Source organism: Harpia harpyja, chromosome 1 (assembly GCF_026419915.1).
Source record: "Harpia harpyja isolate bHarHar1 chromosome 1, bHarHar1 primary haplotype, whole genome shotgun sequence".
Lineage (NCBI taxonomy): Eukaryota > Metazoa > Chordata > Aves > Accipitriformes > Accipitridae > Harpia > Harpia harpyja.
This window is the reverse complement of record NC_068940.1, coordinates 28,432,095-28,459,337: the sequence shown is the minus strand read 5'-3', so window position 1 is coordinate 28,459,337 and position 27,243 is coordinate 28,432,095. Positions and strand designations below refer to the sequence as shown.

Below are 27,243 nucleotides of genomic sequence, written 5' to 3'. Positions count from 1 at the left end.
GAGTTTTTCACCCTCTCTCTCCCAGAACAGTGGGCACAGTTGTAACTTTCCACTTCTTCCTCATCTGTTCCTTCTGCCCCAGCAAGCACTTCAGGGGAAGGAAGAGTGAAAGCCAAGGAGCTTTCCTTCCTTCCAGTCAGCTGAGAGGAACAGGGGGCAGGGAAGCTCAGGCCTCATCCTTGCTTCAAACCCGAGCAATCCAGGAAGCGCAAGTGGACGGACAGGGCTTCCCAGCTGGGTGTACTGCTGGTTTCTCTGCCCTGTTACACTGGTGGTTGATGCGCCTCTTCTGCTTCTGGATGAAAAGGTGGACAGTGCCAGGCAAAGAGGGCGGCATCAGGCATTAAGGGGGCGGTTTCGGTCCGTGGCATCCTAGTTACGTGCCTTCTCTTCCACCTGGCTCATGGTTAGCCCTCTGCTCTGAATCTCTCACAACCACTTACGGTAGCCCCAGTTTTTCACCTTTTGCAGCATGGTAGTACTCCCGAGTCCCTCTTGCTCCTGGCATTACTCCAGTCACCAGGAGCCACCCTCGGGACATTTACGCCCAGTAGCATCCGTGTGGCTTTGGTCTATTCCTCGCCACGGAGCGCTTAGGCAGCCCTGCATCCCCTGGGAGACAGAGGACGTGGCAAAGCACCAGCGGAGGCCAGAGAGCAGGTCAGAGAGGGCAGAGAGGGCTCCGTCCCGCGTGGAGGGACAAAAATGGCAAACGTGGCGCGTGGCAGCTCGGTCAGCTCAGCGAGTTGCGCGTCCAGTTTGGTTCAGGCGCCTGCTTTGTTGGGGCCGAGTCCTTCAGGGGAAGGAGAGCTGCGGATGATGCGCGTTACGCCGCTTCCTAACTCGGATGTCTGTTTTCTGGCAAGAACGGAGGTACGGTTTCTAAAAAGGAGGGAAGGGCACCCAGCGAAACCGACCGGCCGAGCCCTCCGCCCCCGGGGAGCCGTTTCAAAGCGACTTTCGCACCCGGGTGCCGCCGCGCTCCCGCGGCAAGGCGCGGCGGCCGCGGGGCAGGCGGCCGGGGCCGGCTGAGGGCGCGCTTCCCGCCTCACGGCCGCCCTGAGGAGAGGCGCCGGCCCCTCGGCGGGCGGCCAGGTCTCCCGGCCGCAGGCAGGCGGGGGGGCCGCGGCAGGTGGCCCGGGGCCCCTGGGGCACCCCCTCGGACATCCCCCCACCGGGCCCCAGGGCGGGGGGCCGGGGCTGCGCGCACGGTGGCCCGCCGAGACGCCTCCCGCCGCCGCCGCCGCCTTCGGGCGCTCGCCCGCTCCGCTCCGCTCCGCTCCCCTCCCCGGCGAGGAGGAGGCGGGCAGGGCATGTGCGGGCGGGGTGGCGCCTGCCGGAGGCGCACCGAGCCCCGGGCTGGCTGCGCGGCGGCCGCGGCCAGCCGGCGCACCATGCCGCTGCCGCGGCGGCGGCTCCTCCTCTCCGCCTCCCGCGCGGGAGCGCGCCCCGCTCCACTCGCCGGCCGCCTCCTGCAGCAGCGGCGGCGGCGGCGCTGAGGGAGTTGCGCGGGCTCTGCCCGATGTGGCAAGAGGCGATGATGAGGAGGAGGAGACGCCGCTACCTGCTGGAGCGGGCAGAGCAGGCGGGCGGCGGCTGCGGGGCCAGCGGCGAGCGGTCCCGCTCCCGGGACTGGCTCTACGAGTCCTACTACTGCATGAGCCAGCAGCACCCGCTCATCGTCTTCCTGCTCCTCATCGTGATGGGCGCCTGCCTGGCCTTGCTCGCCGTCTTCTTCGCCTCCGGGCTGGTAAGAGACGCTCTCCCGGTCCGGGACCCCGGCACCCCCCACCGCCCGGCTGGTAGCTCCGCTCCCGGCGCCCTCCGCCGAGCCGAGCCGGGCGGGACAGGGCGGGCGAGGGCCGGTGCCGCTGCTCCTGCGGAGGGAAGTTGGGGGGGGGGCTGCGGGGCCCGGGCAACCCCCCCCAAACTTCGCAGCCCGACGGTGCGAGGGGATGCCGGGGCAGCGGCAGGGCGGCTGGTGGGGCGAAAACAGAGTCAACGAGCGCATCGAGTTTAATTCACTTAATTCCTTGGCGCTGCTCCCTCCCCGCTGGCAGCTTCGCCGTGTTGGCCTCTTCGGTTCTTGAAATCGCCGCACAAAAATGCGGTCCGTACCAGAACCTGAGGTAACGTTTTTACGGCAAGGAAGCAGGGGCCGCTCCCTCCTTGTGCCCCCCCCCCCCCCCATGATTTCCTAGCGTTTGACCCGTTCTCTTAAGAAAGCTTTCGGGGCAGAGCCGCCGTCGTTTTTAGGGGAGGTGAAGTTTGGTCGGTCGGATACCTTTCCTGCGTGCTTCCAGCCTTTGGGACGAAAAATATGTCACAGCGGCAGATGACAGGCGGTACCAGTTTATCTCACCCAGAAATTTGGGGGGTTTTGCCCTTGCGTTGAAGGCAAAGGAAAAGCTGCAGAGGGCAGTAAAATTCTTGCTCCTTACAGAGTTTTCCTGCTGCTAATGGTTAGAGGCAGGCTGTTTGCGTTATTGTATACTTCTGAAGTAAAGAACGGGGATTTTGAGGGTCTCAGACTTTTTTTTTTTTAAAATAATCTTCTAATGGTTTTCTGGAAAGCTTAATGCATATTGAATAGAGCTAGTGTTCTCAAAGAGCAAGGATGAATAGGTTAGCATAATCTAACGGATTCTCTTCTAGAGGCACTGCCCATAACAGTGTTTGCTTAAACAGACAGAGAATCCAGTTTTCTTGCTTGTTATGACCAAACTTTTATCTTAAAAACTGCGGGAACTGCTTGCAGGAGTAGCTAATCTTAGAGTTAATTGCTGGTTTATTTCCTTTTGATATTTGTATTAATTGTTTTTTGAGCTTTTTGTTCAAAGTGCCGTTCCTACTAAACACAGAACAGTTGTAAAAGAGCTAATGTGAAGCCAGTAATGGTGATGCCTCATAATTCAGTTGTTTAATGCCTAAATGTTTCCATTTTGGAGCTCTGTGTACAAAATACAGGTTCGATGCCTTATCTCATTCTGGTGTGTTAACGTGGGTGCTTGTCTGTCAGGGCTGAAGGGACCAATGATGGAAGTGCAAGTCCATCAGATACCAAGGCTGAGGCATAGTTTAGGTGTGGAGATGGACACGATACTCGCCTACGGTCAAGGCAGCAGAACTTGGGCTTTTAGCACTAAATTTCTTGCCTTTCAGTCATGGTGCAATCTACAGCTTGTTTACAAGTTGCACATGCTTATTTTTGTAATTCCATTTCTTGAGGTAAATTATTCATGATAGTAGCGGTGGCATAACACTGGGCCCAGACTGAAGGACTGCTGAAAGTTACGGAAACAAAACTGTGAGCTGGCCGAATCTTGCCAGGTCTTGCTACTTCAGAAAGATTGAATTTTATAGTTCAGTCTGCGTTTGGAATTCCAGACATACCGGAAGAGGAAAAAACCTACTTTTAAAACCTTTTTCCTGAACCTTTATCTTCCTGTGGCTAACAACTGGACGGGTGAGTGGAGAGAGAGGTGGGGTTCATCCTTAAAGTTTCCAGTAGATGGATGAAGGTAACTCCAGGCAGAGAGAAAGCTTGCCTGTATGGACTTCCAGCCACAGGATGTTGGACAAAATCCTTTGGAGCCCTGCCCAGAGTTTCACCTAAAAGCGTTTTATTACAGTCTAGCTCTTGTTGTGTTTGTGATTAAAATATTCCTGAAGGTTTAGATCTGTTTCTCTCTCATCTGAATAAAGAATACTCTTTTTATATAGCTGTGGAATCTTAGTCATTTTTTTTTGTGCCTGGTGATATAACAAGGGGCATGCAATTAGGAGTGTCTGAGCCACAAGAGCCAATATTAATATCCTTGTCTTTATTTTGCACATCTAGTATGTATGTGATTGTTTTGACAGAAGATTTAATTTTGTAGAGGAGGCGCAATGGAAGTGAAGTGGGATAGTTCTGTGTAGGTCTCCGCTGTGCATTTGAAGGTAAAGGAAATCTTTCTTAACAGTTGTTTCCTTTAGATTTCGTATAAAGCAGTTAAGATTTTACTGAAAATTAGTTAAGCCTGTTGTGGAAACAAAACTCCAAAATGACTCACCAGAACACTTGATTTGTGTTTCTCGCTTGTACTTCAAAGAACAGCTTAGAACGTGGAACGTGGGATTGTTAAGAAAAGATGGGTGTTGGTGAAGCATGAACTGTTTTTATGTTCTAGGCTTTCTTAAAAAAAACCCTGAAACCAATGGAAGCGAGAGGCTTTCCTTCTATTTTAATTTTTTATTTGGTTGTTAAAATACATCACTGTGGTGTCTGAGTTGCCTTTTTTTTTTTTTTTTTTTTTTTGGCAGTGTGTTCTTAAGTGTTCCCAAACACAGCCAACCACACTGGGATGTATTCCACTTACTCAGCTATTTCAACCTGTCAGAATACGAGCTGTAGCCTTCCTGATTTCAGATGAAAAATTTATAAAAGCTGTTGCAAAATTACAGTAAACAAGATTAATTACAAAGTGTGCCTGGAAGTCTGGTTACTTTTCTTTCAGACAGTGTACTGCTATTGTTACTGAGAGAGGTTTCTTGGGAGATTTTGCTTTTGTTTGTTTCAGAAAACTATTGTGATTTTGACCTTTGGAATTAAATGCTCTATCTCCTCAAACACTAGATATAAGACACCCAGAGTCTGTTTGAAAGATGACCATTCACACTTGGAGTTTTAAATAATGTAGTGATGGTATCAACCTTTGAATTTCCTGTGTCAAAGCATCCTCTGTATTTCTCTGTACCTGGCGGGAACTGAAAACTGGCAAAATGAGATCAGTCATCCATGTTTAGCTGCTGCTTTAATCGATAAAGAGTAAATTATTTTCCCAAACCTGTGAAAGCCTTCCAGTGCTTAGAAATGTCAGAGGTCAGCTTCATTTTCTGTCTGGTTATTGTCTTGTTCTTTCAATATAATATGTAGGACAAACTCATTATTTGCCCCCCTCTCCCTTTTCGTACTAAAAACTTCTGATCTTTTTTAGTGGTATCTAGAACAGTTTTGCCTCTGGCCAGAGCATGTCTGTTGTAACTGCAGTTTGTAGGAGGAAAAAAAAAAATGCCGTTTTTAAATTCATGATGTAAAATGTGAGTGTATCTGAAATATCTGCAGTTGTGATGTTTTGTTTCTTAGGTGGTTAAAAAAACCTGTGACTGAAAACGGGGATGATGCCCAAATTGTACAATTTATTGGAAGGCCATACCTTTCCTTTGTCTATGTATTTTCTAGACATAAAGAGTGCCCAGCCCATAGATACAGGCTTCAATAACAACCTACGGTTCAGGGATATCAGAATCTTTTAGCGCTTGTGGAGTAAGTGGGAGAAGACCTATGTCTGGCAAGATCTTCTTTTTGTCCCTTTTCCCAAAACTCGAGGTCCCCCAGTCTGCTGCCAGCTATACGTGTGGTTGCTTTAGACTGGCCCGTGCCCCTTGCTCGAAGCCTGCAAGCCTGCTGTGCGGTGTTTAACACAAGCCCTTATGTGTCTCCCGAATCCTTGCTGCTACACATGACCTTGTAAAGCTCTTGTGGTTGTCAGTGTGTCCATGTTGATGTGGAGCTGCATGCTTCTTGATGGTATCATTGGCCAAGTGCAGCATGTGCTGTGTGAAAAGTGCTTCTACAATGTGGTGTTCTGATGCCTTCCCTCTTCTGAAGCACCAGGAGATGGCTTTGGGTTAGCTGCCTAACGATTGTCTGTGGAGCAGAGGTATTACTTACCCCCTCAACCACTTCTCTGATGTTCCTGGAAGGTTCATGATCATGCTGGTAGGCTCAGTTATGATTCCTGAACTTTTTTACTGATTTATAAATCCAAGAAACTAAAGGTTGGCTGCACACTACATCACTGACGTGCCCAAACACCTTCTGTAGCAAAAGTGGGAGTAGGCAATCCTTAAAGGGGGAGTACCGTTAACTAGGGAGGTGTGCCTGCAACGTGGCAGATGCACGTTCTGCAGAAACTGGTTTTCTGGCATCAGACTGACTGAATTTACCTTCAGCTGATCCTGCATGGAAGCAGAGGTAGCTGCCTCATTCTGAAGGAACACATTAAAACTTCTTAGCTGCCAACCTGGCTGGCAGGGAGCTGTCTTTGTGCAAAGAGAAGAGGATCAGAAGAGTCCTGTAAGCCTCCTGGGGCTTGAACAGGGGTGTGCCATTTCTTTGGGCCCTTGGTCAGAATGACAGCAAACCCTCCCTCCCTCTAATTGGTCTTACTCTAAAAGAAATCGTTGCTGCTTCTGGTAAAAACTGGGCATCACCCAAATTTCCAGCCTTCCAGATTTCCATGATCAGAATCTCATCCTGAAATGGAGGGGGAAAAGTCTTCAAGTCCATGTGGAAAAAGTAGCTTTGGAAGACATGTTCTGTCATTCTCATCGCAGTGTCTCAAGTGATTAGGTGTCTGCATAAAGGCATCTGCTGCATGCCTTTGGTAATGTTCTTTCTCATCAGTACCCTGGATCTGAAAAATTCATCTGTCCACACCAAAAGGTCACCACACTGACGTTGTGGTGATGTTATATCCCTATTCATGAGATGCTCTGTTATAACCTAATTGCATAGAATAATACAGCTGTATTGTAAGTTCACTTGTACTCTCAATTTTAGGAAATCTTTCGAGATCAGCCCTGTGTAATTTAAAGCTTTTTTGGTTCAAGAGCACCAGCTGTCTTCCCAAAGTCCAAGAATACCCAAGGTCTGAAAGCATTCCTTGGAATTCTTGCAGACCGAAAGTAAGGCAAAGCATCTGCTGTACTGTTTTGAAACTCCAGCATATCCATTCCCCCCAAAAGAAAGCTAAGTCACGGCAAAGGTAATGAAGTAGGACAATCCTCCCTAATTGAAGGACAGGCAGAGACAGGGTTGTTTGCATGCTTGATGCTGTGGTGGTTGTGCCCAGGAGGTATCCTTCCTCCTCTTAAACTCATTCTGCCAGATTATTGCCACTACCGAGATGAGGAAGAATGCAAAACAAACATTAGTGTGTTTATAATGCCTTTTCTTTCCATAATTCCAGCTATAATTGAGCATACGGTTCTGCTTTCAAGTCCCCTGTTAAAATGTTCCATGAGGAAATCCTACATTTCTAATTTTTTTTTTCTTGTCTCTAGGCACCATATTAAAATATGTTCCTCCAGCTACAGTTGCTGGCTATTTGGCAGCTATAATTGCTGGTTATTTGATACAGTCTTAGGATATTGCCGTTCCTGCGAAATGTTCCTTCCAGTAGTATCTTTGGTTGTCTGAGCATGACTTTGGTAGCCAGTATTACCTCTTTAGTCGGGCTTGTAAAGGTTGCTGCATCTTCCTGTCTGAAGCAGGAATTGCCTAGCTTTGTGTCTGGTTTCATTAGTCTGGGCCTTTTCTTGTTTCATTTGCTAATGACGCTCCCAGTAGGTCTGTGGTTACTTTTAATGCTGCTAAGAGCTTGTTGCATTTGCCAGTCCCTAACAAGCCTGGAGACAGAGAGCCATCCAGACAATGAGGTGCTGGTGGCAACCTTGCTTTGCATACCTCTGTTTCATCCTTCATATTGAATAACCTGAATGCTGAATAAACTGGATAAAACCATAGGTATGGCTGTGTTGGAAAAATACTTAGCCTTGAACTGTACTTTTAATAAATTAAAGTTTTGTGGCAGTGGAAAGCTTATTTAACGTCACAAGTCGTGACTCAAAATGGTGGATCCACAACTCCTAATCATTACTGCAGCTGACAAAAATGACAAATAACATACTGACTAGAGCTGTTGTTTACTGAGGTGCCATGGGAATAAGACAGATGATGGATTGGGCTACAATTGTCTGCTGTCTTTATCAGCATCAAACCAGCTCTGTGGATTCACAAATCATGTATTGGCAACTTTATAGTGGATCTCCATGGACCTGTGAATACCTGTCTGCTTATCTTGCTCAGAATTTTTTTAATTGGTTTCAAGCACCTTGTTGTGGACAAAGATGTCTGACCCGTTTGTGGGGATCTTAAAACTCCTGTAAAAATGGTGAATAGGTTTCCTTGGTTCAGCCTTCAAGAGGTCTCCTAGATTAAGGACATTAACCAGAGATCACAGTCCCTACATTTATGCTGTGAGTAAGAAAACTTCTCCTCATTATAATGGTAGCAGTCACTGGAATCTTCCAGACTGCACTGTGCGTCACTCCAAGCTGATGGCGGCATGGACATTGAGCACAGGTAGAAGTGATCTGCAGATCTCTTGAGCCGCAGGGTGTGCCAGCATCGTGGGAACAAGGTGCAGCTGAGCACCTATAGGGTTTCATCCTGTGCCTACACCCCAATCATAGCCAAGCTGTGTGTTTTGGGGTTGTGTGGCGGGGTTTGGGTAGTGGGGAGGGGCCGCAGGGCCGGCTCCTGTCAGAAGCTGCTGGAAGCTCCCCCGGCTCGGAGCCAGACCTGCCGCTGGCCCAGGCCGAGCCCGTCAGTGACAGTGGAAACACCTGTGGGAGAGCAGATTTAAGAGGGGAAACCTGCAGGGAGTGGGGGATTGGGATGGGAGAGGAACCCCTCTGTGGGTACCGAGGTCAGGGAAGGAGGAGGGGATGCCCCCACAGCCCGCGTTGAGGTGGCAGGCTGTCCCCCCTGGCCCGAGGAGGGGAGCGGAGGCCGCCCGCAATGGCCGTGATTCCGTGGGAAAGCCCGCGCTGGAGCGGTCTGCGACGGAAGGACTGCAGCCCGTGTGAAGGACTCGCATTGGAGCAGGGGCCGAGCGCAGAGTCCTCCTCCCCCTGAGGAGGAAGGAGCGGCAGAGACAAGGGGTGAGGAACCGACCCCAGCCCCTGTCCCCTGCTCCCCTGCGCCGCTCAGAGGTGGGAGATGGGGAGAACCGGGAGTGGGGCTGAGGCGGGAAGGAGGGAGGGCTGAGGGGAAGGTGTTCCAAGGTTTGGTTTTACTTCCCAATATCATTGCTTTGACTTGATTGGTAACAAATTAAATTGATTTTGTATCTTCCCCAAGCTGAGCCTGTCTTTTGCCCGTGACTGTAAGTGGGGAGTGATCCCTCCCTGTCCTTGTCTCGACCCACGAGCCTCCCTTTGTATTTTCTCCTCTTCCCACCGTGGCTGGGGAGGGAGGAGTGAGCGAGCGGCTTTGTGGTGCTGTATTGCCAGCCGGGCTTAAACTATGAGAACTGTGACCCCAAACAAGCAAAGTGCTGCCACAGTGGCTTCTGCATCAAAAAGAACTGAGTCAGCTCAAGCCTTATTGATATGTGATGATGAGATGATGCCAACAGATTAAACTTTTTGGGATCTGGACCCCAAAATAAGTGAATTAGCACAGTTCTGCCCCTTTTCCCTGCCTTCTTTTTTTCTTTGAGCATCACCCGTGATCCTATTGAAAAAAACCAGCTTCACACATTTTCTTCTCCAGATCTTTTATTTTTATGTCTTGAACAAGCAAGCTCCAGACCCTGAACCTTATTCAGATGGTGAAAATTCAAGGGATTATTGCACCATCTGTGCAGAGGAGTGTGAGGTGGTCTCTACACTTATCCTCCCAGTTGTCTGTTTCTCCAACCTGTATAGAAACATTTTCTTTATCTCTTGTCTCTAAACAGAACTCTTGTTCTTAGTAGTGCCTACATGATACAAAAGTCCCTTGCTGTTCCTGGTGAGAACCTGTTCCAGGCTTGTGTCTGGGAGAAGCAGAGGAAGCAGCACCCATCACCACTGGCCTCTCAGCCTTGCCCTCGGGTCTGTTGTCTGAGCATCCACTTCTTCCAGCACCCATGGTTCTGGTTTTGAATTTTTTCTAACCTGGAAGATGTGCTCCAGAGTGCAGGAGCAATGGCTTTCGGTTGCGTGCTCAGAGAGTGCTCCAGAGGGCAGCTGGGGTAAGGTGTCGTCTGGCCCACATGTGTTTCCCTTACAGCTTCAGGTGCAACCAGTCTGGTGTTTGATCATTGGATAGTCCCATGAGATCCCATGTGGACTGATGGCTTTTCAGAGCCACTCACTGGGGTTTGCAAAAGTAGTTTGAACTTGCTTTTTCCACCCGCCTCCTCAGGTAGCTGAACTGTGTGCTGTGGGACCTCTTACAGACCCTAAATGCTATGGCATGCACAGTGGACCTGCTCACTAACTGGATAAGTGGAATTGCTGTCCTTCCATTCTGGGTAAAATTTCCCCATCTGTGTCTCCAATTTGCTAGTACTTTGGTCAGCCCTGCAGGAAAATCCTGGGAAGACTAGATTCCCCCAGCTCCTCTTCCAGCAAGACTGAATTCAGGTTGAAGACTCGGACACCTTATTTCTTTGAGAGGTGTGTTAGAAAAACAGATGCTCTTTGAACTTGGCTCAGCATCTGCTTGCTAGTGCTCCCGCTCTTACAGAATCATGGAATCATTTAGGTTGGAAAAGACCTTTAAGATCATCAAGTCCAACCATTAACCTAACGCTGTCAAGTCCACCACTAAACCATGTCCCTAAATGCCACATCTACATGTCTTTTAAATCCCTCCATGGATGGTGACTCAACCACTTCCCTAAGCAGAGCCTGTTCCAGTGCTTGACAACCCTTCTGGTGAAGGAATTTTTCCTAATATCCAACCTAAACCTCCTCTGGTGCAACTTGAGGCTGTTTCCTCTTGTCCTATTGCTTCTTACTTGGGAGAAGAGACTGACCCCCACCTCACTACAACCTCCTTTCTGGTGGTTGCAGAGTGATAAGGTCTCCCCTCAGCCTCCTTTTCTCCAGGTTAAACAACCCCAGGTCCCTCAGGTGCTCCTCATAAGTCGTTCCTCTTGCTTTATATACCCTGGCAGGTGGATGGATTTCCTTTCTTTGATGCAGCCATTGTGGTGGTCCTTTCTGCTGGCATGGTGGTCTGAGCAGAGTCTACTCTGGTCAAGACCCAGGAGGTGGTAGGTTGTCCAGACCAGCAGCTGGTCCTGTAATCCCCAGTGGCACCCTGGAGCTTGTGCCAGAAAGGGGCTCTAGTCTCTCACTTGGGCTTGTTTTCTGCCCCAGTGAGTCCTGGCAATTTCCAAACCCGACTGGTAGGTGGTAGGATTTTAGACACTTCTCCAAGTGACGTGATGTCTGTTTGACCCTGAGACAATTTACCAGGTTGTTTTTGGTGTCTTCAATTTTTAGTATTTTCTTACTTGTGCCTTAATGAAATGGGGTAACAGTACTGGTTAAATAAGCCCTTATCTAACACTAAATAGAAATGCCTGGATTTGCAGGATCTCTTTTGCTCTGTTTCCTATGAATGTGTCTGAAGTTTTGCTCCTTTATAGAGCTGTTATTTGGCATAGTTATATTTCAAATGTAAGTTGGCATGTTGATGACCTTTATTTGAAATGTTATCATTATAGCAGTAATACCCATTGCAGAACGTGGGCCTGATCCAGGAGTCAAAAACAAAATAAGAGATCTCTTTGGTTTGAAGTAGTTGAACTGAGAGACATATGAAAGTGTGGAAAGTGTCCTTAGGGGAGTAAACTTTAAGAACATTTTCTGCAGTAATAATAACTGTGTTTAGTAAGTAATTGCAAAACCTTAGGAAAAACTTGAAAAGTAATTACACCATGACAGTAGTGACTTTTCAATATTAAAACTATTTTTCATGTTACCTTATTATGCCAATATGTTGAATCTGTGGAATATTCTTGCAAAATGTATTTTTAAAAGACCCTTTAGAGAAAGAAGCTTATCTTTTTCTTCATTAAACACACCTTTAAAATGAACATTGTTTCCTCATGTGCTGAAATTCATGTGCTCCCTGGTTCAGATTTTGTGATCCTTACTTTTAAGCAAGTTCTGTCTTGACGTTTTTTCTTGATTACAGCCAGATTCTCAAGTTATGATGTCAGGAGTAAAGTGGTGAGGGAAGGCCACCTTTTAGCTTTGGTTTAAAAGGGACAGCCAAAATATGTAACTGTCAGTATTAAATAGCTCAAAGAATCGAACGAGTACTTCAGTTTTTCTGATTTCCACAGGTCTATATGGGTACAAGTAAGGCCATAATTTCACTTTTAAATACATGTTGCCATGCAGTTAATCTGAAAAACATGTCTCTGAGTCCTGTGAAGTAATGTAATATCCATGATGTTTAACTAATGGAGCTCTTTCAACAATGACATATTTTGAATATATTTAACTGCAAGGCATACATTTTTCATAAGTGTTTTACTCAATTTATCTTCATGTATCCACATTTTGGGATGTTGCATAAATAGTAGTTGTATTTATTGGAGAGTTTCTTCAAGATTATTTTGATAGTACGAGGAGGAAGGATTTTGAGAACATCTGAAAAACAAGCTAAACTAAGTTTTAAGCCACATTTTTGGAGAGGAATTCAGAAGCAATACATGTAGAATAAAGCATGCAGGAAGGATATGTTGGTCACTACATTTGCATTAAAAATAATCTAAATGATACGAGTAGGTGCTAATTAGCTCTGGAGCCTGAAATAATTAGTTTCATCAAAGTACAAAATTCTTCTCGCTTTGCTGCATACTGTCTCAGCCCTCTTCTGAAGGGAATGCTTCAAGGAGCAGAATGTAATTAACTGTGGTTGCTCTCTGGGACATGGTTTATCTTCTGTGGCTGCCAGCTAGTGTCTTCGGGTAGGACAAGTGCACCAGCTGAGTGTTGTAGCCACTAGTAACTGGGTTGGACCATCTTGTTTTTCACAGGCTGTTAAATGTCTTAAAGTAGAGCTACTTTTGATAATTGCCAGCCTGAGAGAAGATTGAGATGGTGCTGGATGACCAAAAGGCATGACAGTCCCATCCCTGACCCCTGTGGGCCCTCTGAACCCCAGCTTATTAAATAAATGGTTGTATGCACTGGTGGATTTTATATGACATGTGGTTAACAAGATGAGAGGATACTAATCGCTGGAAAATAAATCAAGAGAGAGAAAACTGCTGATACGGCAAATGAGGATGTATAAAGAAATAGGAAAAGCTGCTCCCCATTCTGGTTAGGTGCATGGGGTTTTCACAGGGCATATTTATGCATATAAAATATCAAGCATACACATCCTGATTCTGCTAATTATGTTTTTGGCAGGGATAGGCGTCTGTCCTCTATCCCATGGCATATGATACAGTAGGAATGGTCACAGGCTCAGGGGGTTCCCTGGCTACACATCTGCATGCAGGCAGCTCAAGGGGAGGTGGTTGTTACCTGTTGGTCTGAGATGGACACTACCTTTACAAATCAAAAGAGCTGTATCAAAGCACAGTTGTGCTCACTCCGTGCAGGGAAGAGACACCTTAAAAACAAACGTTACTCCATCAGTATCTAGCCACTGTGTTGCAGCTTTGACCATCCTTGGAAACCTATCTTTTCTAGTTCTTTGGTATTCATTTGGAAGTGGTGGTGGTGGTAGGACCAGAATTGTTTACGGTGTTCATCATGCATTGAGGTAGCATCGTGATGTTCTCTCTTATTTACTCTTTTCATATGTTCTGCATTTTGGGTTGTTTTTTGAGTGAGCACCAAAGTGATGTTTTCATGGGTCTACCTATGATAAACACTGAATACCTCCATTTCTCAGTGTTACTGGTCAACCAAGAGCCTGTTGTCATCTGTATAGAATTAGGATTATTTTGTGAGCTGCGACACTTGACATACATCTCCACTGAAATCCACCTGCCATTTTCTTGCTCAGTAGTGACTGTTATGAGATCCTTCTGTAATTCTTCATAGCTGGCCCTCATCTTTTTCAGATTGCTATTCGCACCTTTTCCTGAATTGTTTATGGATATGCTGAACAACATACACCCTAGGATTCCTGAGGACTTTTTTGGGCACTCTGGGACCTTTGTTTTTAACAATTTTTCCCAGGATAGATACCAGACCTACTGGTATTTCTCTTAGTCTTTGAGAGGGATCCCAGGAGAGACTGGTGTCACATCACATTCCTGTCTTTGGATACGGAAGCACTTTTGGGTGAAGGTTACACATTACTACAGTTTTAGCTCTTCTTCCTTTGAGTCCTGTTGGCCCTTTCTGGTGAACCCTATCTGCTTGTGGTGATTCTTTTTACATTTCATGTTCTCGCTTTTGTCTGTAATGCCTTATAGTGATAGTTCAATTTGAGACAGATCTTCTGATGTGTTCCCTCTGTATAATTATTCTGGAATAAGAATTACGCCACACTGAACACAGATAAATAAAAAAAGCAACCCCCAAACCTTTCTGCTACAGTCTGCTCTTCTCTAACTGTTCAATACCTCCATCATCTGTTTGCTTAGAAGTCCTTTAGCAGGCTGCTAACTCCTGCTTAAGTTTCAAAAAGAATATACTGCTTGTTTTTATACTCTTAAAAATGATTTCTCAAGCTCTTTTCCTGGCCTGCATTACTGAGTCTTTATATTAATCCTGATAAATGTTATGATCCCTTTTATTTACCAGTTTTTTTTTTTTTTTCTTTTTGAAAGATGGGTTTTAGAAGCTTCACTGCTTGGCTGTTCAGGCATTCTAGTTGTGTTTTGGTCTTTCTCAAGTCTATTTTGGTAATTGATTAGCTTTTGGCCTGTGCCTGTGAGTTTTATAGTGTCTTCAGGCCACCTACAAAGATTTTAATCTGTAAGCTCCTAGCTCCCCCTTTCAATTTGAGTATTTGGATTTTGTTTTTCATTTGCTTTCTTAACAAGCTTTGTCATTGTTATAAAGCAGCTCCTCAATAACAACATTTTATGGACCAGATTCTTTCCACTTCTTGAGATCAGATTGAGTGTTTTCTCTTCCTTTGTATGGGTGGTCTTTTGTTTGTTTGCTTGTTTGTTTTGTTTTTCAGCTGTGTGTGAGACGTGACAGTGGTCTCAGCTTCCAGCTGCTGTTGTGACCCTTAACCAGTCTAGCTGGGAGTCACTGAAGTGTCCCTTGACCTGCTGTGTTTTCTTCTTTTACAGCCTTTCTTACCTCTGCATTTCATAGAACCTCAAATAGTTTCCGTCCTGGTTGGATGACCAGTCCTCTAGGTCATTTATTTTGATAAGTCTTTGCTGTTCAGTCTAGTTTTTTGGTTGATAGGAACTTTACGCTATTTGTTGATTCTCCTAGATTGTTAATACAAGCCATTCTTCAATCCCTGCTGAAGTGTGTGGCTTTCAGTCTTTTCTGCTTTTTCACTATTCTGCTGCTGGTCTTTTTTCCACCAAGTTTTCTGGAAGACTATTGTGTAAACAATGTTGTTTTAACAACAGGCATTTTAATTCTTCCATCTAGCTTCTTAGGCTTTTAGTGTTTATGTAGAAGAGTGTATACTTTCATGTGGGTGCTTTATTTCTCTGCAAATTTTTTCAAAAGAGAGTCTGTCTGTTGTGGCTTTTCTTTGCCATTTCCTTCTTGCTTGAGTTTAATCAACTTCTGTTTTTTCCTTTAGTTGAGAATTACAGGTCTCCATGATATTACTGCTTCTCTTAAACCACATACTGTATTTCTACCTTTGAAGTGCCAGCAAACTCATTCTTTTCTGGTTTAGATTAAGCTCAGCTACCTTCTAGAGGCTCCCTCCCTATTCCCAAAATTTCCTTGTTTCTTTGAATTGATTTTCTAACATATTTTCTTAGCTGCTTATTGAACTTCTGCTTGCCAACCTGTCTTGTTTTGGGAGCATTTCTGGGAATGCTACCATAGTTCTCTGCTTCTTCACTAGCAACCAATATTTTGCCTCCAGAACTTTTCTTTTAACCTTCCTTATGTTACTGTTGTTTGCACAGCAGCCATGGCTTTTGACTCTTCCTCAGCACCTCCAAGGAGCCTTTCCAAACCCTCTGTGTGGTCTGATGTTTTTGCATTAAGCGCAGAAGCCTGATCTCTGGTATGTCAGACTTTGTGTTCCTGATAATCATTGCTACAACACTGAGGCAGGTGAGGTTCACTCATAGTTATCAGGCAAACTTGGAAAAGTATGGATGCAGTTGTTTTCTACTGAGTAAGTGAGAAGATGAACAACATCTATATGTAGTTGGACTCGCTAAAAAGAATCCACTGGCTTGGCACTGTAGTCAAGTACATAGGTGGTGAGAAGGGTGTTCAGAATACCTACATGGTTGGTCATTGTATTATCACTATTAGTCCTATGTGCTAACTGGGACAGACCCTGTGAAGTCAAAGAAGAGTTCCTGTTGATTTCACTAGAATTACTGCACTGTTGCAAAATGCCACCTTCTTATACGGTGGGATTTTACAGCGTACGTTGTTCATGACTTTCAAGTTTGAGGAGAGGCTGCAGGTGACCAGAATGCCACCTGAAGGATTTGACTGAAGTCTTACTGCTTTAATAGTGACACAACAGACTAACAAACACAAAATGATCTAGAATCTGGCCATGAATGCAGAACTGCTCTTGCTGGTTATATATGACATCACCCAGCAGCTTGGCAGTTGTGATGCTGGGCAGAATTGCCTCATACATGCGATGGCCAAATTGCTGGACTGATTGCGGACTAGCGAGGAGTCAAATATCACCATGTGCTAACAGCAAGTGTAGACTGCACATCAGACTCATTAATAGAGAGAACTGAATTTCTCAGGACAACAGACATCATGAAACAACTGGATTTGAGCCTGATGCTGTTACCATTGATCTACCAAGCCAAACAGGGAACGCTGCTGCATCAGAGGGAAAAAATCTCAGGTGTGCAATTACATAGGGCCTTAGTGAAAATCAAAAGCTTCATTGACACAAACTTCAGGACAGTTTGATTAAAAAGTACAGTTCAATTAATTTTCTGCTAGTGTCCTTGAACATGTTGCAAAAAGCTTAATAAAAGCTTAAAAAAAAAAAGACACGAGACAGCTTCTAACCAGGAAGCTAATCAAGAAAAACAAGCAAAGCTTTGCGTTATGAAAGATAAATGGTGGGCACAAAAGGCAGAGGAGTTTTTCTAAGTTGCGGATCCAGAAAATACAATGTGGCCTTGGAAACAGCATCTGGCCTTAAAGACACTGTGCCATTTCTAAAGTGAAGATGGACTAATAACGATGGAATTGATGGAAAAGAAATCTGAGATGGCGGGCCAAAACTTTTCAGTTGTCCTAAATGCTGAAGTCCTAGATGAAGCTGTACAGCTACTTGGCCAGGAGCAGGATGCGGCACCCCCTAATAAAATAGAGATTTTTCCAGCTGTCTAGTAGATGGCACGCAGTGCAGTCAGCTGTAAGCAAATTCACTAAAATATAAAACCATGGGATAAGACTCACAAGTAGCCAAAAGAATTTTGCAGGTTTTTGGCTTTGTAGAGAACTATTCCTTGAGGTGTTAGAGAATTGAAAAGCTGTCCACTTTTACGAGGGAAGGGAGATGATATGTCTTCTGAAAATCGTTCTAATTCTCTCAAGTCCTGGAAAAGGCTTTACAGGAAAAATGAGCAATTTTTGCTATAGATTCTTTCAGTCAGTCTGGTTAAAGGAAGATGTCATCCTGTTTTGATAGAGAGGTCAATAAGTTAGTAATCCTTGAACCCTGTAACTTTTTTAACACTCAACATTTTTGAAAATACATAGTTTCAATGTCTGAAGAAGTTCTCACTTGTTCCTGTATTTACATTTAGAAAGTGTTTCACTGATCTCAGCAAAAGGTGATTTTAGTAGGAATTTAATACAGTAAACGGTTCGAGTTAATTCAAAGCATGTGGTATTTCAGATCCCAGCAGGAGTCCTCTGTATAGAGACTGCTGTCAAATTCCAGTAGACTAAAAGAATAAAGGAAAAAGTACCAAAAGAATGAGGACCATGGTAAAAGATTTTAGGCTAAAACTGGTATTTTAAATGCTTGTTTGTTCATTTTTATAGAGTACTTTGTCAAGTTGTATGGTTTTATATAAAACAGTGAAGTGCTCTACAGCAGCTTTGCTGTTTAAAATTGAACTGAGGGCATGGCATTATCTGGAAAAGGAAAGAACAGGATGTAGAATGAGAGAAGGTTGTGGGCTTTGGAAAGAAGAGTGAAAGTGATTCTTCAGATTTTAGGGGTAAGATTATCACACACTTGTGAAGAATTTGTGGGAGTTGGAAAAATTTCTAACAGTAGACCTTTTAATTTCTTCAGTAATTAAAAGACAGCAAGATAGAAAACACTTGGGAAGATAGAGCTGTCAGGCAAGATCCATATATTGCAGGCTTAGCCATTATGTTCAAAAGTGTCATGCTGGTATCTTAATTCCATTACCTCTGGTGTCTTTTAATTGCTGAGACTAGCAACAAAAAAAGAAGGAAGGTGGTTTTGTTTTTTTTTTCCCACCTCCTTGGGAAATGGTTAGGGAAAGAAAACAGTTAGCCTTCAGGATTTGTCTTTGCATCCAACATCACCTTTTAACCTGCTAAACACACGGATGATTGCAAATATTGATCAGGAAGCTACAAGTTTTACATGTCCTGCTCTGGAAGTTACAATTTCATAAACATTTAGTTTCTCTGAAGTAATAGGAAAATATTGTTAAAAGCAGTTTCCAAAATAAACCCCTGCCTCACACAGCCTGCTTTTGTTGACCTGACAGTAACGCGTATTTTACAGGCAGGATTGTGAAAAATCCACCTGTACACATTAAGGCTTTCTGGAAAGGATTCAAATGGTGATAACAATTGTTTTCTCACGTATTTTTTAGTTGCTTAATGTGTATACTATTCTGTCTTTAAATTTCAGTTTGACCTCAGGATTCGCACAGCGTACGGTGCGATGCCTGCAGCTTGCGACATGGGAAGCAGGTTGTTTTGTGATCGGCTCGGAGCGGTGGTGAGGTTGCATTCAGTTACCTGTGATGAAGAGCTGACACGTGGTCTTCTTTTTTTTTTTTCCTGCATCTGTACACCAAAATGTTGTGGTTTAACCCCAGCCAGCAACTAAACACCACGCAGCCACTCACTCACTCCCCCCCCCCCCCCCCAGTGGGATGGGGGAGAAAATCGGGAAAAGAAGCAAAACCCGTGGGTTGAGATAAGAACGGTTTAATAGAACAGAAAAGAAGAAGCTAATAATGATAATGATAACACTCATAAAATGACAACAGCAATAATGAAAGGATTGGAATGTACAAATGATGCGCAGTGCAATTGCTCACCACCCGCCAACCGACACCCAGCCAGTCCCCTGAGCGGCGAATCCCTGCCCCCACTTCCCCGTTCCTATACTGGATGGGACGTCACATGGTATGGAATACCCTGTTGGCCAGTTTGGGTCAGGTGCCCTGGCTGTGTCCTGTGCCAACTTCTTGTGCCCCTCCAGCTTTCTCGCTGGCTGGGCATGAGAAGCTGAAAAATCCTTGACATTAGTCTAAACACTACTGAGCAACAACTGAAGACATCAGTGTTATCAACATTCTTCGCATACTGAACTCAAAACATAGCACTGTACCAGCTACTAGGAAGACAGTTAACTCTATCCCAGCTGAAACCAGGACACAAAACAAAATGCAAAATTGTGCAATAGCCAACCAGAGAAAGGGAGACAGCAGAAATAAAATTTTAGATTTAGTGATCAAAATGGCTTAGCTAAGTGTTGAGATCGGTGTATGCTTAAAAAAAGGAAATTGGCTGGTGAGCTGTTAATCTCGAACAAACGTTGTGATGGATTGATCTAATGCTAGAATACATATAGAATTATGTAGTGATGTGACTATATATGCTCTAAACTGAAATCTAAATATTGTTCGTTTGTTTTGAAGCAAGATTGTCCTAGAAAGCACAATACTTTTATTTTTTTGACTGAAATGGAGAAGCCTGCTGTTGAAGTGCATGTGGATGTTCTTGCTAGTATAGTTGTAGCATGACTGTTAGCACTGAAATAGCCATTTGCCGTCATTTAAATCTGTGGTTTTCCTGAGTCTCGGCTTCCTCCAGCAGCTTGCGGGTGGGTTCCTTCAGCGCTGCGACCCTGACTGTGTGACAGATGGTGCAAGGAACTTACTGTTGTCCTGTCGCTGCTGAAGGGACTAGTTCCTCTGACCTTGGAACAAGAGCTTTGCAATCCTACCTGGAATTGCGCAAGTCAAAGGTGGAAGTTAAATGCTTTTGGTGTTATCTGGGCTGGCATTCATTGTGACATTACTAAATCAATTCACTGAAACAAATTTCAGCGATGGGAGTGATCAAAAATCACAAAATTCAGAGACATGAATCAGTAGCTCTTACTACTACTGGTTAGGTTTTATGTTTTGTCTCTGACTGTGCAAGATTGCATGTATCTTACTTCATAACAGCTCTGTACTCATGCGGACACTTACCTCTATGCCTAACTTTAAGCCCATAAATTGTTTACAGTACAACTACCCCAGTGTTCGAAAGCCTTAGTGTGTGTATTTAATATTTGGAAGATTAGTGTTTGCATTTCAAAGTTAGCACCATCACTTACAGTTTCTTGACTCTGCTTCTATTCTGATCATCAGTGCTGCAATAGTAATTGCTTCAATGCCTGATGCAGCAGGTGGGTGTTGCAACGTGCAGTACATGTGCAGTCAAGGCCGCAAGGAAAATGAAGTCTGAAGGGAGGAGGGGGAAGGAACCTTACAGCAAGTGTCTCCATAGATGTGTGGTTGTAAAACTTACTAGATCTGGGGAAAAAAAACTCCAAACCCCCAAAATGGTGACAGCATTTGTAAATTTACAAATTTACTTGTAAATTTTTAGTTTTGCTCTAACTGTAGCAAGTCTTATAAGAAAGAAAAAAAAATCACATCAAAAAGCTTTTAAGTAAAATGTTAAGTATTTAAGTTGAAAACCCATCAATAAACAAGATTTATCAGGGTACTAAGGAAGCAACTATAAAACAAAGGAAAAAGAAATGTTACTTCTTTGTGCTTGGATATCGTACAAATCATCAAATAGGTACTTTCAGATTGTTCCCAAGATTTTACCAGCATGAAAAATGAATACAAGGCTTTTCTGCATGAAGTGTGTGGTTAGTGGAGGATTTTATGCTGTTGCAGCAGTAGCATTTGGGGCCTGCTTTTGCAGACCTTGTTGCTACAAATGAGGCTGTTAGAATTCGTAACAGCTGGGGGAATGAGTAAAGATCCTATGACCAGACTTTGATACAGTGCTGTTGTACTTCAACCAGAGATACTTTTGAACACATAGAGGAATATAACATCAAATATTCATTCTTTTTTAATGCATCCATCACTAGGTGATTTAAACATACTAGTGTAGTAACAACTTCTATGTAAGTTCTTTAAATAAATTTAAATATTGTTTATTCTGAATCTCACTTCACGTTATATTCTAGTCCTTGCTCTGGGTGGTGTTTGCACATTTTGCAGTAAGCAGTTGCTAGGAGAAAAAGTATATACGTAATCTAGAGCCTGTCCTTCCGGATAAATACTTTAAACAGAAGCAAATGTATAGTAGCTGGCAAATATCACTGTCAAAAAAAAGCTTTTATAGAGTGATGGACGCATGGTTGATTTGGAAGGCCTTTTGACAGCTGCAGTCTTCAATAGGGATGCTTGAATTTCACCTGCAAACCACACTAATAACAGAATTCTCTTGAATTCTGGAGCAGAAAGGCAGATAGGGTTTGCCTTTTAATTTGCTCAGTCCTATGGGCCTGGTGCATTACTGCTGTGTGATTTACAGTTTTCTCAATCTGCTTCAACGAATATATTTCTCAATTTAGTTAAAGAAGTACCATGCAGTAGTGTGGTTAATAGTTGTTTATGAAGTTAATACTCCACATAACAGCTTCTTACAGTGAAAGAAATCCTATTTTGATTCAACTCACTTTTGATACTCAGTCATGCCTTTCTGGGATCTCCCTGTGCAATCAGTTTAGAGTATGTTATTGCTGTCTGACCTTTAGGTACATTCATTTTTAACTTCCTTTTCATTTTCCTCTGTTTCCAGGAAATTGAAGACCACGTGGCATTTGTAATAACTGTTCCAACGGCCCTAGCAATTTTTTTTGCTATATTTATCCTTGTCTGCGTAGAACCTGTATTTAAGAAGCTGCTTCGTGTATTTTCTCTGGTGGTCTGGGTATGTCTTGTTGCCATGGGATATCTCTTCATGTGTTTTGGAGGAATCATCTGTCCCTGGGACCAGGTAAGACTGTCATTAATTTTACTTCCACTGGGTACATTTCCAAGAACCATTCTATGCAAAAGCATTCACATTCATTTTTGTGGGACATCTCATAAAATGTTTTTGTGACTAAGTGTTTGCGTGCTGAGACTCCCTGCATCTATTTTATAAATACCAAAGGGACGTGCATACTTAGGATATGGAAATATTTGAAGGATTTTGCTTTTATATTTTTAAGGTGCTTTGCATAATGAACATTTGATTCCAGTCACCAACTTCTTTGTAGAGTGAATATTTGATTCTAGTGACCAATTAACATGGCAGAAATGCTAGTTTTGTTCAAGACCACTGATTTAAGCTTCTTCAGCTTAAAATGTTTGAGCTCTGAGTGTAGGCTTTCTGTGGTCTTCAAGATGCTCTCTAGTAACGCATGAGAAAAAAGGATGGCGAGTTCCCTTATATTTCTAGGGAAATGAATGAGTGGGGAAGCAGGGAAGTACCCTTCACATTTTTTAAATTGCATCTTAATAGCAGCACTTCTGAAATATCAATAAATGATGTGCAATAGCCAACACTGTGCCTGACCGATTCTTCTATGTTCTGCTGTATCCTTTTCCTTTTCCCAAGCCTCTCTACATGGGGATACTCCTGATACAATAATTGTAAAACTCTTCAAAGGATGAAAAAAGCTTTTAAATACATAAATATGTCTTCTGTAAATTTCATGCTGAATCCATGAGTTTGCTATAACCTTTAAATGGTAGTACTGTATCCAGGGTGCCTTCAAGATAGATCTTCAAGATAGACTTGAAACAAATTCTCTGACTTGTTATTCAGATCTTGCAGTGACTTATGCAAATACTGAACTTTAAGTATGCAAGTAGTTCCTTTAAAATCTTTAATTCAATGATTTAAATTACTGGTATATGTTGGTAATATTAGTTTTGGAGCCCTTACCTTTGTGGGTGACTTCTATTTTTGTTTTCTTGGAAGGTTCAGGGATTAATTGTCTTATGAAACTGCCTTCCTGGTGTGTTTTTTTGGTTGTGTTGTTTTTTTTTTTTTTCCTTAAGTGTTTGAAATGACCAAACCAGGCCACTCTAGCATGTAATAGAAGGCAAATCAGAATGTGTACTATTTTTCTCTAGATACAGATTTCACCATGGGAGTCCCTGTATCTTTGTGATATCAAGTCTAGATAACTGACATGGCCTTACTTTTTTGATTTATTTATTTTCATTGCCAGTTGTGGGATGGCACGCTAGAATATTTCAGGCTTTCAAGCCTAGATGCAAATATTTAATTAGCCGTATTATTTGTCCGCTGCAAGTTCTACTGAGTTTAATTTTGTCCTTTGAAAGATAACGATAATGATTTTCAGAAGCATGTGGCACAAAAGAGATCTACGAGGGATGCTGACGCCTCGGTCCAGGGGTTCTATTTAGCATGTGAAGATGGCTTGTCCTGCCCCGCTTTCCTCTTAGGAAAGACGTAGCGGTTCCCGCAGTGTTGGAGGGTCGTGGCGGGCTGTGCAAGGCAGGAGGGGCTGCGGAGCTCCGGGGAAGGGCACGGTCTTCCCTTGCCAGGACACAAGTCCTCTGACGTTTCAGTCCGCTCCTCGCTTTGTGTGCAAGTCTTGCTTGGAGAAGAGGACATCAGGGAGGGAGCTGCCGTGGTGGCTCTGCCAGCACGGGTGGCTGCCGTGCCTAGTGCTGTGCTGGATCCGGCCTGGAGCGGGCAGGGCTTTTCCAGAAAGCCTGGAGCTGGCTGCGGATATGTGGCTTAACCCCACCATGCCGGAGTTGGAGGTCGGGTGGCTCCCTGCAGTGGCACCCTTCGCTTCCCCAAAACCATCCCCCCCCCGCCTTTGAATAGCAGCGCTGTTTTGTTGATCACTTTTGTAGGTATACTTTAGCCTAGTGTCAGTTAAGAGTAAACTGCAGAAATACGGGAATCTTTCTGGGAATTTGACACTTAAACAATAGACTAATTGCAGGTTTGATGTTTTTGAATGCTTGTAAAATAGCCGTGAGCGGTTAAAATACTGCTGGGTATTCCTCTGATGCTCGTGTTTTGATTGCTCTGCATCAAGAATACATAGGTCAATAATCGATGTTCTCTCCTATAATTATACATGAAAGCAAATCTGAACAATCTTTCCTCGGTGATCACTGACAGTTTCTTTGTTGAAGTTTTACATTTGGTGAATTTTAAAGCCATTTTGCTTGGCTTATTGGGGTGGTTTTGTTGTTCCTTTATGCTTTTTATGAAAGAAAAGAAACATGATGTAAAATTTAAATTAGTTCTGTTTCAAATACGTCTTTGTCAACAGATCAAATTAGAAAATTATGAAAATTTAAAAAAGAGCCAGTTCATGCACACTTATTTACTAAACAAATGCTTTATTTTATTTTTCTTCAAATTACAGCCTAACTTCTGTTCTGGTCCAGCAGAGTTTAAAAATAACTCTTTTCATCATCTTTCACGTATCCTGAATCCTAAGCTTGTTAAGAAGATGGCATTTCTTAATTGTACTAGTAACAACTGAAGGATAAATCTTCTGCATACAATAGTTTATAGAAAGAACTTGTTCTCTAATTTGCGCATGAGCCTTCTCCCTTTAAAAGGGAGTCCCGCGTCCTTTAAATTTTGGCTTAATGACTTTAATGTTCCTTTTGGCTGTTTGCAACTGCTAAATGCAGTTTTTCTCTGTTGTCTGAAGGAGCTGTAGGTGTGAACTTTGCTGCTTCTGTTTACGATAAAAATACCACCTCGGAGAGACTATTTTGGTTATGGACTCAATATATATTTAATGCAGAGCAGGTCCTCCTGAGCCTGCAGGCCCGTAGCTCAAGTAACTTTCACAAAGAGTAGAGGGCTGGAAATGAAGTGGCTGGTCAGGGCTGTTGTGTGTTGGTGGTTTTTTTTTGTTTTTTTTTTTTTTGTGTGTGTGTGTGTGTGAGAACCCTGTGGGCTGATGTGAAATAAGTGCAAATCGTAATTGGTTTCAGCTCTTTTTGCCGTCCCTGCGGACTGCTTTTATCTGCCTGCATGTCCTTGCCTCTCGTTGGACTGCAGCTCCAGCTTTGGAGAGAAAGCTATCATCAGGCAGGCGTCTGGCCGCTGTTTGAGGGCGAAGGCAAGGCAGCTGTAGACGGTTACTCCGTCCCTTGGGCCGGTCTGCGAGGCTCCGTAATTGCCCGCTGAGCCTGATCCGAAGGCATTACTTGTCACTTGGCTGCGTGGGCATGGTCGCAAACCCACCTATGAGAGGAGCCGGGCTGTTTGCGCTGTCGAGCGTACCGACTACCTTACCTCTTAAGTTAGCCCCAGCTCCCTTACTCCTCGGTGCGGACGACGAAGAGCAGCAAGAGCACTGAGAGGGGGACGGAGGGTGCCTCGGTGAGGCGGTGGGTGTCTCGACATGAAACAACCGAGGAGAGCGACGGCAGATGTCTTTGGTACCTGACAAACCTCCTGAAAGAAGCGTGGCAGCCCTCTCTGGTTGGCGCCAGCCCGGGTTTCTGTTGGTGCCAGACGTGGCGGAGGAGCCCCCGGTTTCGCTGGGGCGCGGTGGTGGGACCTGCGCTGGCCGGGCTCCAGCCCGGGAGGGAGCCCGCGCTCCCTGGGAGGAGTTGTGGGACAGCGGGCTGGGGTCGGCAGGAAAGACGGAGAGCAAAGGGAGTGGCGCGGAGGCTCGGAGAGAGCCGTCGCGGGCTGGCGGTTCTTCCCAAACCCGAGGTGTGAGCGGTAACGCGTGGAGGTGCTGTCAGCGAGGACAGACCCAAGGGCGATGCGTGGAGGTGGGTGGACGGTGTGTTTGGTGGAGGGCCGGCGATACGAGGCGGGCAGGCTGAGGAAGCAGGGCGGGTGGAAGAAGGCGATGTGTTGGTTTTGTCACGTTAGGACTTTTCCCTACTGTAGGAAGGAGCACCTTTCCTTACAAAACGTAAATCCAGTACCTCTCTCTAGAGCTACCTGCCAGGGAATGAATTTAAATTGGTTGCCTCTTGTTTCACTGACAGTGCAGTTATTGTACAACAGTCGCCTTTCCATGTCATCCTCTGACGTGTCTAATACTTCCTCAGCCTTTTGTACAGGGTGTATGTAAATATGTCATAGCACGTTGATATCGGTGGGTAAAAAGAGCTCTTAAAGCATACAGTGGATAATATAAAAAAAGAGAGTAATTATACAGCATTATACTAGTCTAATGAATTCTATCATTGCTGGATTTTGGTATTCAATTCTACTTAATTATAAATACGTTTGCACAGCCCAGGCACCAGATGTGTTCCTCCTTGTCTATATTCAGTTACAGCACAGAAATTACTTCAAGCAGGATTTGACGCTTCTGGTTCCTGAAAAAGAATTATCCACAGAGTGATGTGTTTAGAATATATGTTTGGCTATTTTAGCCTAAATGCTACTTTTTGAGCTGAATCTAAAGCGCTTTTTTTGTTTTGTTTAATGTGTTGGTATGGAATTGTTCAATTTGGGCCTTGGAGCAGCCCTGGTTTACGAAGTGCGGGCAAAATTTTCTGTATTAGTATTTATAATTCTCATTTTTTTGATACTCTCTTGGCACCTGAGGATATCGGTCTATTGTGTGCAGAGGGGTGAGGGCCCACACAGTGTTTCTGCAGCTGTGGCAGTTAGCTCCTCTATTAGGCAGTGGGGCGAGCCGATGGGTCTGCAGAAATGAAAGTGTTTTCTTGGTACAGAATTACATCGGGTTCGATTTCTGCCCTTTGCTTGGGACCTGCCTTATCTAAAGTCAGCCCTGCCGTACATGATTAATAACGTGTTGTGTGGTCAAGCAGCGCAAAAAAAGGAATTGGACGCTTGCGAAGGAGAGCAGGGCGGGTGTCAGTGAAGTCCCTGCAGCGTGGGAAAGCGAGGATGAGTTGCTGTCAGCTGCACCGCCAGCTCAGGATCTGGAGCACGGGGGAGACTTGACATTTTTTCAAGTTCAAGATTCATCGGACTGTCAGGAGTGAGTATCCTGAGCAAGGAGCTAAATCTTGTAGGAGCATGGTTCAGTACCTTGTAGGTGAATAGTCACCTGAAAAAGCATAAGGAGAACCAGGAGGCTTGTATGAAAGGGGAAGATGCTGCCCAGCAGATGACACTGTGCTTTAGGTGTAGGTGTGATAGAAAAGGAAGAAACCCACAGTCTGCAAGTATAAGCCATATTTGCAGTTATATTCGAGGAAGGAGAGGAACAGATGATTTTTATCTTCACATTCA

General features: G+C 44.3%; 1 protein-coding gene across 2 annotated transcripts in view; it reads left to right on the top strand.

Moving 5' to 3' along the window:
* The first annotated feature begins 1,330 nt into the window (after window positions 1–1,330).
* The window catches only part of ADCY2 (adenylate cyclase 2), a 225,566-nt gene continuing 199,653 nt past the window's right edge, over window positions 1,331–27,243 (top strand). Inside the window, exons 1-2 of one of the 2 annotated variants that reach the window (XM_052782027.1) lie at window positions 1,331–1,750; window positions 21,817–22,014. In XM_052782027.1, coding sequence (XP_052637987.1) covers window positions 1,523–1,750; window positions 21,817–22,014 — 426 coding nt within the window. In that variant the 5' untranslated portion in view covers window positions 1,331–1,522. The remainder of the gene's footprint in view (window positions 1,751–21,816; window positions 22,015–27,243) is intronic. The other variant, XM_052782036.1, reaches the window with a different exon arrangement.